Source organism: Hippocampus zosterae, chromosome 20, assembly GCF_025434085.1.
Source record: "Hippocampus zosterae strain Florida chromosome 20, ASM2543408v3, whole genome shotgun sequence".
NCBI lineage: Eukaryota > Metazoa > Chordata > Actinopteri > Syngnathiformes > Syngnathidae > Hippocampus > Hippocampus zosterae.
The window spans coordinates 6071711-6088305 of record NC_067470.1 but is presented as its reverse complement, the minus strand read 5'-3'; the positions used below and the strand labels follow the sequence as shown (position 1 = coordinate 6088305).

The following is a 16595-nucleotide window of genomic DNA, read 5'->3' as shown; positions in this document are numbered from 1 at the left end:
TATATTGGTTATGTTAGGACTTTTGATGGAAATGTTCAAATAAGTGCTAACTCAACCAAAAGCAGTTAAGCTTTCTTGGGACTGACTGATGTTAGTGACGACTGATCTGGTGATGACTGTGCCAAGAGAAGGGCAGCCTCAGCGGGGGTTAGTCGGGCTAAAGGAATTAATTGCGTCAGTCCCTTGTTTGTCAATGTGAGAGGCAGACAAAACCAGAGTCTCCCAGCCGGGATTCATCGACCCACAAAAAAAAGATTCTGTAAAGAAGAGGAGAACATCAGCAGATCTTTTGACAGCAGTCCGTACGCCATTCTGCCATGTTCACCAAGTTAAAGGCCTTAGTGGGGGCTCCTGAGCCTCCACCTGCCCAGGCTGCTCCCATAGCTTCTCCAGCTGCTTCGCCGACAAAGGTAAGCCTTGGATGCCTTTGAAAATTATTTTGGAATGTGGTCCTAAACAGATTTCTCATGCCTTTCCACCTCGGTTGCGACCATTTTCAGTGAGCTTTGACAAAGAGCAGCTTTTTTTTTTTCAAATGCAATGCTAAACTCCACTTGATGGCGGTGACTCCGCTTACATTGGCTAATTGCTTTTTTTTGTTGTTGAATTAGCCTCCTGAAAAGGAGGAGACTGCCCAACCAAAGGCAGATGCAAAGCAAGAGGAGAAAGGGAAAGAGGAACCGGTAAAAGGAGAGAAGAAAAAAGATGAGGAAGAAGCCATAAAAGAGCAACCAAAGCCAGGTACAAAATGAATGAATGAATTTACAATTTACCAAGGAGAAATCAGAGATTTTATCTTGGGAAAAACGAATATTGGTGATGTTGTTTTTTGTTTTTTTTCCAGTTCCCGCCCCAGCAGCTCCCGTTGAGCCTGTCAATATGGAGGGAGCAGAAGGGTAAGAAGACGATCTTTGTAAATAACACCTGTGCTCCAGTGACGGCGTGAGGAGAAGCTAATTAGAAAATGGATGGACGGATAGTATTTTGCGATTTGTGTATTAGTGAGTCTGCGACTGTCTAAGTGCTGGAGAGATTATCAGCTACTGGCTGTTTTTGGCCACGTTATCACATATCAACCTTTGACACTTCTCAAATCACATTTTCAGTGACGAGAATGCACCTCCTGTGGTCTACTTCCGTCACACAGACGAGACCCTCAGATGGTTGGTTAAAACGTTTCGGGAACGAACGGCGACGTTCAAAGAGAAAGTCGCCGATCCGTATGCCAGTTCTCCCGAAATCACCCCGCCTGTCAGTAAGTATGGACAAAAACAATCAACACGCACACACACAGCTGGCTACAGCGTCATTGAACTGAGCGCTTCTCTCCCTCCCCAGCGCCAATTCTGAAGGAGGAGGAATACCACAGACTGAAGGAAGAGGAGCGGATAGCGAGAGAGGAAGCGGAAAAGAAGGCGGCGGAGGAGGCGGCCAAGAAGGCGGAGGAGAAGAAAAAGAAGGATGAGGAGAAAAGACTGGAGGCGGAGAAAAAAGCAGAGGAGGCCAGAATAGCACAAGAGGCCCAGAAGAAAGAGAAGCGCTTGGCAGGAGTGTGCTTCACCTGCTTGGATGTGCTCTTCCGACCTATCGAAGACAAACTGGATACTGTCCTGGGATGCACCATAGATCCTTTCACAGGTGGGTGAGGAGATCCGCAGACGGCGCGCTCACCAAAGAAATGCAGTCAAATAGCGACATAAGAACACCTTTGGCTCCTCAGATCGGCGTTACATCTCTTGGTTGACCCTTGTGGCGGTGGCGTACAACTACAATATTTGGTTCTGCTCCGCCCGCTTGGCCTTCCCCTTCCACAATGACACGGCAAACCGATACTGGATCATTTTGGACATCCTGAGTGACCTGGTGTATGTTTTGGACATGATGGTTTGGCAGCCTCGGCTTCAGTTTGTCAAAGCGGGCGATATTATTGTGAGTGAAAGGATACGCCGCTGATGCCGATGCAATCTGAAGAGGCGTCGTCTTGAGGAGGGTATGTTTCTCTTGCAGAAAGACAGGGCCCTGACAAAAGAGCATTATCGCAATTCACCTCGTTTTAAGGTATTGTCAGAAAGTACTTGAATCGCACGAGCGTTTGTCCTTTGCCTTTTCCATCCGATTCTCATCCCGCTTTTTCTTTTTGCCCTGCGTAGACTGACATCATCTGCGTCATCCCCTTTGACCTTCTCTGCCTGTACTTTCAATTCTCAACTATTTACAGACTCAACCGCTTCATGAAGGTATGCAGGCCACCGATTCGTCTTCTTCTGCCGACCATTGTTGCGCATGTCTCCATTCTCGTTTGTCTCTTTGTGTCACAGATTGAGTCTTTCTTTGAATTTAGTGATCGACTTGAGAGCATCATGGCCAAAGCCTACATCTGGAGGTAAGAGCGGCAGACATTTTTTTCCATTGTCAGTCATTACTGCCAACAGTAATGGGTTATAATCACAATCATTATTTTATCTTTGACTCCAAAGCGTTTTTCGTGGTCTTTCTCTTTTCCACAAAGAGTGGCTCGCACCACGGGCTACCTGCTCTACAGCCTCCACCTCAATGCCTGCGCATTCTACGTCGCCTCCGTACACCAGGGCCTTGGCACCACCACGTGGGTCTACAATGGAAATGGGACAGCGTATGTGCTTTTCATTTTGCATTGACCACGGGCAACGATGCACGCTGATGTCGGAGCTCTCAACCGACCTGTAGAGCAACTCTTGTCAGTGGCGCTAGAGATCGGAGACGCAGAACTGTCTGGAGGTGTGAACGCTTGTGAGAAGGATTGTTTGTCTACTTGTGTTCTGCAATTGGCTGGCAAGCAGTCCAGAGTGTATCCGCCTCTTGCCCAAAGTCAGCTGAGATCAGGACATAAGGACAAGTGCTATGTACTTATAGGGCGGATGGATGGATTATTTTGATTATTTACATCTACGAGTATGTATGTATTTAAATTAAATAAAACAGAAATGGCATCCTATTGTCCTCTGATCCTGTTGACCGTATGTCTTTCACAGGTACATCCGATGCTACTACTTTGCCGTGCGTAGCCTGATCAACATCGGCGGGCTACCCGAACCTACAACCATCTTTGAGATAGCCTTTCAGATGACCAACTTTTTCATTGGTGTTTTTGTGTTCTCCAGCCTGATTGGCCAGGTCACGATCATCTTCAACATTGTGTGTCAACAGTTAATGTTGTGTGTGTGTTTGTGTGAATTACATTTTTCATCTTCCTAAATCGTAGATGAGAGATGTTATTGGAGCAGCAACAGCAGGTCAAACATATTTCCGAGCATCAATGGATGGCTGCGTAGCTTACATGAACACCTACACAATTCCAAAGTATGTCCAGAACCGAATAAGGACCTGGTACAACTACACTTGGGCTGCTCAGGGCATGCTTGGTGAGCTCTCTTCAGAACAGTTTTAATAAAATGACCAATAAATATAACATACAGAAGGTCTCCCAGCGTGATCGTGTCAGGATTTTTTTTTTTTTTTACCTTTAGATGAGTCTGAACTGCTGGATAAGTTGCCTCTGGTGATGAAAACTGCCATCGCAGTGGACATCAACCTGGCCACCTTCCAGAAGATTGCTCTCTTCCAGGTGACTTTGCATTCACTCAACAGACTGCTCAGTGTAAAATTGTGGTAGTTGGAAACGTGTCGGGGAATAAATGGAATAAAAACACAAAATTGCAGTGAAGTAAGTTCAATTTAAAGAAGGTAGTTTGTCAACAAATACAACACAGCATGTGCAATGTATTAGAAACTGATACTAATCTGTGCCACTGCAGCTCTGCTTACCTTTTGGCTTTAGTATTTCATGCATGTCAGCCTCGCTGGGCCGACACATTTCAGAATGCTCAGACACATTTTGGGGGAAAACGCAGCTCACAAAATACAAACGATTTAAGATAAAGAGCTTCAGTGTGGTACCCAACATTAAAATACGAATGATGTTTATTGCAGGACTGCGATCAGCAGATGTTGGTGGACATGCTACTGAGGCTCAAGTCCATTGTTTATCTTCCCGGTGATTTTGTCGTGAAGAAAGTGAGTGCATTTACTTAAGCCCTCCAAAGGGGAGGGGTCAGGACTACACTTCCTTTCAATAAGACATCTTGTGCTCTCGCCGCAGGGTGACATCGGTAAAGAGATGTACATCATCAAGAGCGGAGCGGTGCAGGTGGTGGGAGGACCTGACAACAGTATTGTCTTTGTCACGCTGAAGGCCGGCTGTGTGTTTGGAGAGATCAGGTGAGTGTGCTCGTTCGTACATCCTGAATGTATTGTATGATATAAATAGATTTCATGTCTTGCTTTTGTTTTGATTTATCTTTGTATCAGTTTGCTGCAGTCTGCCAAAGATGGAGGGAACAGACGGACGGCAAATGTCAAAGCGTACGGCTTCGCTAATCTCTTTGTTTTGGAGAAGAAGGATTTGTTTGACATTCTGGTGCACTACCCGGAGTCGCAGAAGGTTCTGGCCAGGAAGGGAAGGTGAGCCATGCCTGAAATGACCAAGTTATTTTTTTTAACCATTTAGTTATTGTTTTTCTTTTGGAAATTTGTCTCAAAGTGTCTTATTTTTGTGTACATTTTTCTTCAGGAAACTGACCAAGGCCAAACCTCCTCCAGCTGCGAAAGAAGAGGAAAAGCCAAAAGGTCTGGCTGTCTTTGGCCCGAGACCACCCACACCAAAGTTAATCAAATTGTTTGCCAACCTTCGCAATCCTTCGGTAATTTCACTCACTTTTATTTATTTGCTTTTAATAGAGTGCTGCTTGGTCACGACTGTCAAAGCAAAGCTTCGAACATCTGACCGGTTATGATTTTAGTTAGAATGTTGATAAATTGATGACAGGGGAGCAGAAGGGAAGGCGCAACTTGAGTACCGTTGACTTGTATTGTCTTCACAGAATCAACAACAGCCTCGTTGAGCCAGATTGGGGAGCGATTCTACTGCATTGTGGACTCTGATTTCAACTGATCGGCGACAGTTATTGCATATTTTTCCCACTGAACATTCGGCCTCCTCGCTGCCCATCTTCAAAACCCACCTCAAAACTCACTTGTATTCTTTGGCATTAGACTCAGCATGACTTAGATTTGTTCTTGGTTTTACTGTTTGGTGCTTTCTACCGTCTTTATTACCAATTTGTTTTACTTTTTATTGTATATGTTAAATTGCTCCATGTACAGCACTTTGTATGTAGCGATGGCTGTTTGAAAGTGCTCTATAAATACACTTGGCTTGACTTTAATGCATATTTGGTGAATTGTTCTTGACTCTGTGTACAAAAGTAATATTGATCCATCCATCCTGAACATGGTCGGCGGGGGGTGCTGGAGCTCATCCCAGCTGACTTTGGGCGGAAGGCAGACCACACACCCCTGAACTGGTTGGTTTCATGTATAATTGAAATAATATGCATCAATACATGGCCACACAGTGTACATATTGTATCGTGTATTATAAACTGTCAATAATAGTGTATACTTGTCTGTCCGTCCAAGGGGAAGGCACTGCAAGTTGTCACATTGTTCCTGCTTATCCCGCTCCTTTCCATTTGGGGGCGCTGTTCGTTTCCATCGGCGTGAAAACAGAAAGAAAACGCCGGTCCCTTTAACGCGTCTCACGTGGGACTCACGGTCGGGGCTGTCTCGCGTGCTGACAGCTGAGGCAAACTCATCGGTCCTTTCTTTGCCTTCTGACCCCGTCCGCCTCACTTCAACGTCACCGCGGTTTCATTTATGTTCGGATAATAACAAACGGAGTCATAGTCAACGTGTTAGCCGGCGACAGAAACGCCACCTTTCCTTGAGAAGCGTCACTAGTTAGTGGTTTGCGGGCAAGGGTTGGGGGGGTCCCGCTGTGGTAGCCACACACCAAGAGAGGACGACGCGACGATCCACGAGGAATTCGGACTCCGTAAATTTCACTGACACCGCTGCGAAATGGTGATAACGACAGAAGAACTCGAGCAGATCCTCCTGCGAATGACGGAGCCCGACAACGAGGTCATCCAGCATGTAAGTACTCCAAACGGTCGACGTTGTCGACATCTTAAAAAAGAAATGAGCAACGGTGGTGACATCGCGGTTCGAGGCTTCGGTTGCTGTGGATCCATTTGTGTTCCTTGCGTACGAGTTGCAGACATTGCTGAGTTGTTGAGCTGCGTTTTCCCCTTTAGGTCACGATCCGGCTGAAGCAGGTTTTCAAAGACCCGGCCATCATCCCTGCCCTTTGTGCTGTCATGAGAGGCTCCCAAAATCCGCAGGTATGTGACTGCAAATATACGAAATATTAGTTTATATCATGTGGCATTGCCACCTCCAAAGTGTATGTCACTCTCTTATGAGGCATGGTTCTATTCGTCCTACATCAGTAATACTGTTGGCATTCTCAGAGTGGAATTTTTATGCTAAGGAGAAATGGCCTTTTTTTTCTTGTTTGTTTGTTTTTTCTTAATGTTGTGTCCCCCAGGTCCGTCAGTCGGCCGCAGTGATGCTCCGGATGAGAGTGAAGAAACAATGGAGGAAGATAAAACCCCCTGACAGAGAAAGGTGACATTCTATGCTTTTACTCAACATTCTTGATTTGAGAAATGCAGACTTGTTAACCCCTTAACCCCGCCCCCCCTCCTCTCTCTTTTTCAACTTTCACCTCTTTTCACACAGTCTCAAGGCGGTGGTGTTGCAGGCATTCATGCAGGAAACAGAGTAAGCTAGCAATATTAACACGCCGCTTGGTGACGATTTGACTTGCTGCCTGTTTTGCCTTGCAGACACCAAGTGCAGCACTCGCTTTCCCAGTTGTGCGCCTTGATGGTCAAGCACGAGACCCCCGAGAGCTGGCCTGCCCTTCTGCAGCTCCTCAATCAAGCCACCAAGAGCGTCAACCCACACGATAGACAGGTTGACAACTGAAAGGCCCAACCGATACTACGCACTCTCTCAACGTGCTGCTTCCTCTTGCAGGTTGGACTGCTGCTCCTGAACAAGGTGATCGAGTCCAACCCGGAGCCATTCCAGCCTCACTACTGCCAACTTCTGCAGCTTTTTAGCACCGTGTTACAGGACCACAACAACCCGACAGCCTTGTACTACTGCATCCTCAGCCTTACGGCCATGACCGTTTACACTGGCACCCAGCATATGGTGAGATGTGCCCATTCTAACGTACATCCACTGATTAAATTGTATGTGTGTGTGTGTTATAATCGCAATTTGCCGCCTTTTAGAACCAGATGCGCTCCATCATCCCAATTTTGATTGTCGCTGTGAAACAGCTTATTAAAGCAGATGAGGTAAATGTCTTCATGTGTTCTCCTTTTTTTTTTTTAATTAAATCTTTTAACAGAACTATTTGTTCACACAGAGCCAAGCTAGTGAGGCAATGGAGGTATTCAAAGCGCTAATGGAGAGCGAAGTGTCCATCATTGTGCATCACGTTGCAGACATGGTTCGCTTCTTCTTGGAGGTGGGGAACTCCATGTCGTCTCAAATTGCAGGCATTTGTCGACTCCCACTTGACATGTTCTGACGCAAGCGTGCATGCGTTTTGTGCGTTGCGTAGGTGGGCGGGGATACCACGCTGACTGACTCGCTGCGTGTCAGAGCCCTCTCTTGCATTGCCTTTCTCATCAAGTTGAAGAGCAAGGTACGCTCGTGCAACAGCATGGCAAACGGTGCCTTGAAAAAGTATTTCCCCCCCTCCTGAATTCAGTTTTTTTTTAACTTTGTATTTCCCTCTTTTATGCTGTAGACAGTGCTGAAGCAAAAGCTGCTCCTCCCCATCCTGCAGGCCATCTTTCCCATTTTGACTGCAACACCTCCGCCCGGTCAGCACGACCCGGAGGATGATGAAGATGACAACGGAGATGGCGAAGAAAATGACAATCCTAAACATTGTGCCGCTCAGGTTTGTCAAAGTCTCTGTGCGGCAATTTGGAATGTGGAGGAATCTGTTGACTCAAGTAAAAGTCTTCTGAGCAATTGTACTTGGTAATACGCAGGTCATTGACACCATGGCGCTCCACATGCCCCCCGAGAAACTTTTCCATCAGCTGGTAAGTCATCCGAGTTACCACCAAGCAGTGTCGTATCCTGATTTTCATTTGTTTAATTTTGGGGACCGTTAAAAATTGCACCTTAGATGCCGCTGACTCAGATCTGCCTGGCCAGTGATAACCCCTATCAGAGGAAGGGCGGCCTCATGTGTCTTGCTGTGCTGGCTGAAGGATGTGCAGATCATATACGCACCAAGTATGTGCAGTTGTTAACTATGGAATGTTTTTTTTTTTTTTTAATCGGGAACGACCGATGTACCTTGACCCGTCATTGCAGGATGCTGTCGTCGGTGCTGCAGACAGTCTGCCAGAGTCTTTCAGATGCTGATCATGTTGTGCGCGGTGCCGCTCTCTTTGCCCTGGGACAGTTCTCGAAACATTTACAGGTGACCTTTGACACCGTGATATTTGACCTCCGCCCCATTTCCGTGTTGAAGCATTCTAAGTGAGTGTGTTGCATCCCTCCATTTTTCACAGCCTGAAGTGAGTAAACATTGTGAGGAATTGATGCCTTTGCTGCTCGGCTATCTTTCGTCTTTAAACCAGGCCAAGGTTGGCCATGTCACTAAGGCCTTTTATGCGCTGGAGAATTTCATGGAGAACTTGGGTAAGCTATGGAATAGCGCTGCGTGTACCTTGTCGACTCCATCGGAAACCGCGCGCTTTCCATCAATCCGTACATTAGCACGGTGTACCGCTTTACGTCAAAAACAGCGACACACCGCCTTTGGGACTCCATAAATCGCCATTCTTTGTCGCACATCGTACAGAGACATTGTGGATGTTGTGGCGGGAACGATTTGAGGAACACTTTATCCTTTTCACGCTGCGAAAGGGCACGCGAGGCATTGTTCGGTGTGAAGGAATTTGAATTTTGGCATTATGAGAAAGCGCCCACAAATACAACAAAGTGGTGCCTTGAGTAAGCACGCTCGTAACTCATAACGCTCATTTGTCAAATCATCTTTAGCCATTGAAATGGCCATCTGTTCAAGCCCCCCCCCCCAAACAAAAAACAACAAACATCTAAAAATGTCACCCTGTCATTGTACTTTAATTTATTGCTTGCCTTTTGGGTATCAAAGGGTTGCGACACCCGTGGGGGGTGTGGGCGTTTTCCGCATCACAGCGCGTCCGCATGCTAGTCTCACCGAAAGCAGAGTCGGCTGAATGATGTGAATAATTAAAAAAAAGATCGATAATTATAATACTAATAATTGTTGTTGTATTTTTCCCCCTTGTATTTCTTGTAAAACAGGAGCAGATATTGAGCCGTACCTCCCCACCTTGATGAACACCATGTTGTCTTCCCTCAACAGCACAGACAGCCTGAAAATCAAAGAACTCACCGTGTCCGCCATCGGCGCCATTGGTGAGTCCGACTTTTCGCATGATCACATTTTATTTTTGGAGCTGCAATATTGCTGATATCTCGCAACTCCCTTAACTCCTCAGCCAACGCGGCCAAGGAGCTGCTGGCTCCATACTTCCCTTCAATCATTGAAAGCCTGAAGGGCTTTCTGACGGCCACCACAGAGGAAATGAGGTCCCTGCAAACTCAATCTTTAGGCAAGTGAAAATGCGTTCCCCAAAACGTGAAGACTTGTTAGCGAGCAGCTCTCTGTTCCACAGACACGCTCTCCGAGCTGGCTCGAACCATCGGCAAAGAGGTCTTTGCTCCTCTTGCCGCCGAATACGTTCAACTTGGCCTCAAACTCACCGACTCCATCGACGACCCTGACCTGAGACGCTGCACGTACGTTGATCCCGTTTTCCTTCGACGGGCCTCTAGTTTGCATCGAGGAACGTGGAAGGTAACCCGTCCTGTCTCCACCAGGTACAGTCTGTACTCATCCCTGTCCACAGTCAGCCCGGACTGCCTGACTCCTCACCTCACTCCCATTACGACAATCATGCTGCTCGCCCTCAAGTCCAACGAAGGCATCACGGTATGACGCGTGCCAAAGTTATCCGTGCATTACTACCAAGACCTTTACGGAAGGTGGAATAGGGACGCGTTCCGCTTCTCAGGCCCACCTTGATGAGGACAAGACGTTCGTCCTGCTGGACGACGATGATGACGATGACGACGATGACGACGACGATGACGACGACGACGATGATGACGACGATGACGATGACAAGGCAAAGGATTCGGATGAATTTCTGGACGAGGAGCCAGACTCGGATCTCCATGATGCCGCGTACAAACATGTTTTCCTCATTGGACACAATGAAAGAGCGTTCGTTCCCCTCATTCTTTATCATTGGTGTTAGGTTCAGTGTGGAGAACGCCTACATTGATGAGAAGGAGGATGCATGCATTGCGCTGGGAGAGATCGCCTACAACACTGGGTATGAAAGGTTTTGAGCTGACCGCAGCAAATACATCACATGGGGGGTGCGCAACCTTTTTTGGGAGCAAAGCTCAACTTTTACAGCGACCGACCTCCCGCGATGACCCCATTACGCACGCACACTAACGCTTAGGTCGTTGTGGGAATGGAATGAATTGATTAAAATGTGTAGAATATATGCAAGAAAATGAAATGCCTCGTGTGAATTTCCATTTTGTCCCAATGGAAAGAGTGTTTCTAATGCTTGCTCTGTGATTGACAGCGCTGTCTTCCAGCCCTTCTTGGAGTCGAGCTTCCAGCAGGTTTTCGAAATGAGAGATGTAAGTTCCTCTGCCTGCCTCGGTGCGCTGCCCTACGTCCCACTTTTCGAGCCCTCTCTGTGTCGTCCTTGTCCAGTATCCCCACGAGGATGTTCGCCGGGCAGCATTCGGAGCCATGGGTCAATTCTGTCGGGCACAGCACAAAGTTTGGATCGAGAATCCCACTGACTTCAATCACCAAGGTTCGACTCGCCATAATCACGTGAATGCCAGCGGGCATCATGCTAGCTATTTTGCGAGCCAGTGCAGAGAATGACCCAGTAAAAAGCGTCCTCCTGTTCCTCCCGTCGGCAGCCTTGTTGAAGATGCTGGACGTGGTGATTCCCAGCTTTCTGGAGACAGTGCGCACCGAGCCAGAGCGCCAAGTTGTGATGGGCATCCTGGAAGCGATGAACAGCGTCATACAGTCCTGCAAGGAGGAGGTTTTCAAGAACCCCACTCGCCTCAAGGAGATCAGCACCGTCATCCGCGACGTTTTGAAGAAGAAGGTGATGATGACCGATGGCTCGTTTCGGTGGTTTCGGTCCCATATAACCGACAGAAGATTTTGTGTTAGCCTTCGTTGCTCTGAGTCACAAATTGCCCCACACTCTCGTGTGGTGTTTCACAGGGCTCAATTCTGGGGCCTCTGCTATTCTCAATTAATCTGTTCCCTTTGGGTTCTAAATACAGTTGAGTTGAGACATGATTGTGAGTCACATTGTTGGAGCTGAAGTTATACTGGAACACCAATTTGAGCATTTATTTACTTTTTTTTTTCTACTTCCAGACTGCATGTCAGGACAGCGATGAAGCTGATGACGACGACCAAGAGGTTGGCTCCCAGCTACTGCTGATATCAGACATAGACTTTTCATATTCATATCATTAGGTACACATGCATCATCCAGTTCGAGAGCGGTATCATTATCTGCCCCAACAAACATAATAGTGCTGGGTGAGTCGCTCAATCTATTTTGCTATGGTGTAGAGGTGCGCAGTATCTGAGCAACGTCTTATCGGTTTTGGGGATGCAGAAGCAACTAACAGAATGCCCCCAATGGGATGTACTCTGACACTCCCCTAAATTTCCGCTTCTGTAATCGCACCCGCACCACATCAAAGTGAGGACTTCATTTTGGTTAGGATGTACGCGCATGGCAGGCAATATTGAATCAGCTCCCACAGTGCGCGAGTCTGTTGGTGTTGCGGCTTGTTCCAGGCAGAGTATGATGCCATGCTCCAGGAGTTTGCGGGTGAAGGGATCCCCCTCCTGGTTGCTTCTGTGTCAGCGGCCAGCTGCGCTCCTTTCCTCAATGACCTGCTGCCTCTCATCTTGAGCAAAACTGTGAGTTTAGATTTGCTGACAAGAAGCGTACTACATACCAAGTCAGCACCAAGTGTTTGTCTTGTGTTGTTCTCACATTTGTATATCTTCTTATTCTCTTCCAAAGAAATCCTCATGCACAGAGGCTGAAAAGTCATTTTCTCTGGGTACCATCGGAGAAATTCTAAAGGCTCTGATCAGCACGTCCGGTGGTCGGGAACTGGCGGGCCAACTGTCCAGTCGTGTCCTCCCCGTCTTGGTCGCCGGAGTGAAAGAAAGTGATGCGGAGGTCCGCAACAACAGCGTATTTGGACTGGGATGTCTCGCTCAGGCCGCTGGTCCCCTTGTAGCCTCGTATCCTTTGATTTTGTTGACCGTATATGTTATAGGGATCATCCGGTCGGGGTGGCCCATTTTTCACTCCAAAACTATTTTTTTTTTGGAGGAATCCATAAGACTAACTCTTCCCAGTCAGCAGTATAGCCACCTTGTGCCCCCTTGAGTCTCCAAGCTTGTTCTTTAGCAAAGTCCACCTCAGTGATTATCCCACCATGCTGTCGGTCTTTTCAAACATGCTGGCCAAAGAGACTGACCCCAGAGTGATTGATAACCTGTGCGCAGCCCTCTGCAGGATGATTTTGAGCAACATGGACGCCGTCCCATTGGAGCAGGTGACAGAAGGGCTCACGCATAGCCCGAGGTGCACTTTTTCACAAGGAGAGAGGAAAACATCAATAGATCACTGTCTTTTCTGACAGGTTGTTCCGGTTATGGTTGCTCGTTTTCCTCTCAAAGAGGACATGGAGGAGAACAAGACTGTGTTCAGCTGCCTGGCCATGCTGTACTCTCACTATCCCACTCTGGTAGCGTACATTCCCCTCGAAGCTTGCGGCGCATAAACTGGTTCAATTCCATGTCACCCCTGCTAATGTTCTGATGAAGCTTTGTTGCCTTCCAGATTGTCCAGCTAATGAAGCCTATAGTTGACTCGTCCTGCCATGTGCTTGGCAACAAGGAAGTGGATAAAGGTGACGATTGAAGCTGTGACTCTTCTGCCATCAAAGCTTTGTTTTTGATCACTTCAATCTTAGTGGTTTCTCATTTACACTTAGAAACGCAGAAAATGGTGGCCACGTTGTTGAAGCAGTTTGCTCAGCAGCACCTAGCGGACTTCCAGGCGGCCGTGAACTCGCTTCCCGGAGAGGAGCAGGCCAAGCTCGGCGCCGTTATCAGCATGGCGTGATGGCAAGCTGCATGAGGAACAGTCAGGCAAAGCAGTTCATTTTTATACTTGTTAGGGAAGAAAAAAAAAAGATACACCACTCATTGTTCCAACGCTAACAAAGTTTTTCTTGCCAGAATCCACTTGTAATTTATTTATATTTTATGATCACAAGATTATTCTCTTGTATTTGTCATTCTTGATTTTTGAGTCTGAAGTGGGATGTCAGAGCTCCAAAAACTCAGGATGAGTCAGTGCTCTAGTTCTCCGAGGTGCTTTGAAACACATGCAATATGTTTGATCATGACCATACATTAATTTGAAATGGCGGGCAAGCGTCATGCACAAATAGTCCAATCACGCAAGCTCTGGGACAGTCGAACTGCATCGGGCTCCTTTAAGAGCCTTTTCTCTTGCATTCGAGAAGGCTGGCATAATGACGCCGATCAAGGTGCCCAATTTCGCCTCACAAGTAGCTGCTGCCACATGGACTGTGACCTCCGAGCAGAGATGAGCAACTGGAAACGGGTGCAGTGTGATGCTTTGTGACTTGGCATTCTCCCAAATCACCTTGTATTTTGTCACTTAAGAGGAAATGAAATAAAGCCACTACGTTCTCTACGTTTGTGGAAGTGTTTTGATGGACTGCTTGCCTTCACGATATGCAGTGTTTTCTCCCGTGTTTCCACTACTGGAAAGCCACTACTGGCCACGACCACGTGCAGTAAGGCGTTTTTAGCCCAAAATAACGACCATTATAGTAAGGCGTTTTTAGCCGAAAAAAAAGACCATGTATAGTAAGGCGTTTTTAGCCGAAAAAAAACGACCATGTATATAGTAAGGCGTTTTTAGCCGAAAAAAACGACCATGTATAGTAAGGCGTTTTTAGTCGAAAAAAAAAGACCATGTATAATAAGGCGTTTTTAGCCGAAAAAAACGACCATGTATAGTAAGGCGTTTTTAGTCGAAAAAACGACCATGTATAGTAAGGCGTTTTTAGACGAAAAAAACAACCCTGGATAGTAAGGCGTTTTTAGCCGAAAAAAACGACCATGTATAGTAAGGCGTTTTTAGCCGAAAAAAAACGACAGAAAAAAACGACCATGTATAGTAAGGCGTTTTTAGCCGAAAAAAACGACCATGTATAGTAAGGCGTTTTTAGACAAAAAAAACGACCATGTATAGTAAGGCGTTTTTAGCCGAAAAAAACAACCATGGATAGTAAGGCGTTTTTAGCCCCAAAAAAACGACCATGTATAGTAAGGCGTTTTTAGCCCAAAAAAACGACCATGGATATTAAGGCGTTTTTAGTCGAAAAAAACGACCATGTGTAGTATGGCATTTTTAGTCGAAAAAAACGACCATGTAGACGAAAAAAACAACCATGTATAGTATGCCGTTTTTAGCCGAAAAAACGACCATGTATAGTAAGGCGTTTTTAGCCGAAAAAAAGACCATGTATATTAAGGCGTTTTTAGCCAAAAAAAATACCGAAAAAAACGACCATGTATAGTAAGGCTTTTTTGGTGAAAAACGACCATGTCTTGTATGCCGTTTTTAGCAAAAAAAAACGACCATGTATAGTAAGGCGTTTTTAGCCAAAAAAAACGACCATGTAGAGTAAGGCATTTTTAGCCAAAAAAAACGACCATGTATAGTAAGGCTTTTTTGGTGAAAAAAACGACCATGTCTAGTATGCCGTTTTTAGCCAAAAAAAGTTTTTTTTCGGCTAAAAACGCCTTACTATACATGGTCGTTTTTTTCGGCTAAAAACGCCTTACTATCCATGGTTGTTTTTTTCGTCTAAAAACGCCTTACTATACATGGTTGCTTTTTTCGACTAAAAATGCCTTACTATACATGGTCGTTTTTTTCGACTAAAAACACCTTACTATACATGGTCTTTTTTTCGACTAAAAACGCCTTACAATACATGGTCGTTTTTTTCGGCTAAAAACGCCTTACTATCCATGGTTGTTTTTTTCGGCTAAAAATGCCTTACTATACATGGTCTTTTTTTTCGGCTAAAAACGCCTTACTATACATGGTCGTTTTTTCGGCTGAAAACAGCATACTATACATGGTCTTTTTTTTCGGCTAAAAATGCTTTACTATACATGGTCGTTTTTTTTGGGCTAAAAACGCCTTACTATACATGGTCGTTTTTTCCGGCTAAAAACGCCTTACTATACGTGGTCGTTTTTTTCGGCTAAAAACGCCTTACTATACATGGTCGTTTTTTTCGGCTAAAAATGCCTTACTGTACATGGTCTTTTTTTTCGGCTAAAAACGCCTTACTATACATGGTCGTTTTTTCGGCTGAAAACAGCATACTATACATGGTCTTTTTTTCGGCTGAAAACAGCATACTATACATGGTCTTTTTTTTCGGCTAAAAATGCCTTACTATACATGGTCTTTTTTTTCGGCTAAAAACGCCTTACTATACATGGTCGTTTTTTCGGCTGAAAACAGCATACTATACATGGTCTTTTTTTTCGGCTAAAAATGCTTTACTATACATGGTCGTTTTTTTTGGGCTAAAAACGCCTTACTATACATGGTCGTTTTTTCCGGCTAAAAACGCCTTACTATACGTGGTCGTTTTTTTCGGCTAAAAACGCCTTACTATACATGGTCGTTTTTTTCGGCTAAAAATGCCTTACTGTACATGGTCTTTTTTTTCGGCTAAAAACGCCTTACTATACATGGTCGTTTTTTCGGCTGAAAACAGCATACTATACATGGTCTTTTTTTTCGGCTAAAAACGCTTTACTATACATGGTCGTTTTTTATTTTGGCTAAAAACGCCTTACTATACATGGTCATTTTTTCGGCTAAAAACGCCTTACTATAGGTGGTCGTTTTTTTCGTCTAAAAACGCCTTACTATACATGGTCGTTTTTTCGTCTAAAAACGCCTTACTATACATGGTCGTTTTTTTTCGGCTAAAAACGGCATACTATACATGGTCGTTTTTTTCGGCTAAAAATGCCTTACTATACATGGTCGTTTTTTTCGGCTAAAAATGCCTTACTGTACATGGTCTTTTTTTTCGGCTAAAAACGCCTTACTATACATGGTCGTTTTTTCGGCTGAAAACAGCATACCATACATGGTCTTTTTTTTTCGGCTAAAAACGCATTACTATACATGGTCGTTTTTTTTTTGGCTAAAAACGCCTTACTATACATGGTCATTTTTTTCGGCTAAAAACGCCTTACTATAGGTGGTCGTTTTTTTCGTCTAAAAACGCCTTACTATACATGGTCGTTTTTTCGTCTAAAAACGCCTTGCTATACATGGTCGTTTTTTTCG

The 16595-nt window shown here is 45.5% G+C and overlaps 2 protein-coding genes across 3 annotated transcripts; both read left to right on the top strand.

The window, feature by feature from the left end:
• The first annotated feature begins 35 nt into the window (after positions 1-35).
• Positions 36-5268, top strand: LOC127592823 (cyclic nucleotide-gated cation channel beta-3-like). Its single transcript, XM_052053773.1, has 18 exons — positions 36-410; positions 612-741; positions 845-896; positions 1107-1255; positions 1339-1638; positions 1721-1929; positions 2008-2058; positions 2151-2237; positions 2319-2383; positions 2510-2632; positions 3012-3153; positions 3242-3401; positions 3507-3604; positions 3970-4053; positions 4139-4257; positions 4348-4500; positions 4610-4739; positions 4920-5268. The coding sequence occupies exons 1-18, from the start codon at positions 318-320 to the stop codon at positions 4938-4940; spliced, it is 2166 nt and encodes a 721-aa protein (XP_051909733.1). The 5' UTR covers positions 36-317; the 3' UTR covers positions 4941-5268.
• A 349-nt stretch (positions 5269-5617) lies between these two features.
• On the top strand, positions 5618-13420 carry ipo4 (importin 4). Of its 2 annotated transcripts, none has more exons than XM_052053743.1 (30): positions 5618-6033; positions 6195-6281; positions 6488-6567; positions 6682-6723; positions 6789-6918; positions 6982-7161; positions 7245-7310; positions 7382-7483; positions 7580-7663; positions 7769-7924; positions 8019-8072; positions 8159-8268; positions 8350-8458; positions 8550-8679; positions 9331-9444; positions 9528-9641; positions 9705-9828; positions 9910-10021; positions 10104-10276; positions 10350-10427; positions 10692-10749; positions 10826-10931; positions 11044-11237; positions 11519-11563; positions 11951-12076; positions 12183-12409; positions 12594-12726; positions 12814-12918; positions 12998-13083; positions 13168-13420. In XM_052053743.1, exons 1-29 carry the CDS (start codon positions 5959-5961, stop codon positions 13040-13042), a joined length of 3159 nt encoding a protein of 1052 aa, XP_051909703.1. In that variant the 5' UTR covers positions 5618-5958; the 3' UTR covers positions 13043-13083; positions 13168-13420. The 2 variants fall into 2 exon arrangements, with proteins under 2 accessions (XP_051909703.1, XP_051909702.1); XM_052053742.1 differs by having other exon boundaries at positions 5619-6033; positions 13014-13083.
• Positions 13421-16595: the final 3175 nt, after the last annotated feature.

Coding starts and splice junctions, on each gene's coding strand:
- LOC127592823 (XM_052053773.1), top strand. CDS start 318: ATGTTCACCAAGTTAAAGGCCTTAGTGGGGGCTCCTGAGCCTCCACCT. Junction 3,154..3,241: donor TCTCCAGCCTGATTGGCCAG/GTCACGATCATC, acceptor CCTAAATCGTAG/ATGAGAGATGTTATTGGAGC. Junction 3,402..3,506: donor GGCTGCTCAGGGCATGCTTG/GTGAGCTCTCTT, acceptor TTTTACCTTTAG/ATGAGTCTGAACTGCTGGAT.
- ipo4 (XM_052053742.1), top strand. CDS start 5,959: ATGGTGATAACGACAGAAGAACTCGAGCAGATCCTCCTGCGAATGACG. Junction 7,925..8,018: donor CTAAACATTGTGCCGCTCAG/GTTTGTCAAAGT, acceptor GGTAATACGCAG/GTCATTGACACCATGGCGCT. Junction 8,459..8,549: donor AGTTCTCGAAACATTTACAG/GTGACCTTTGAC, acceptor CATTTTTCACAG/CCTGAAGTGAGTAAACATTG.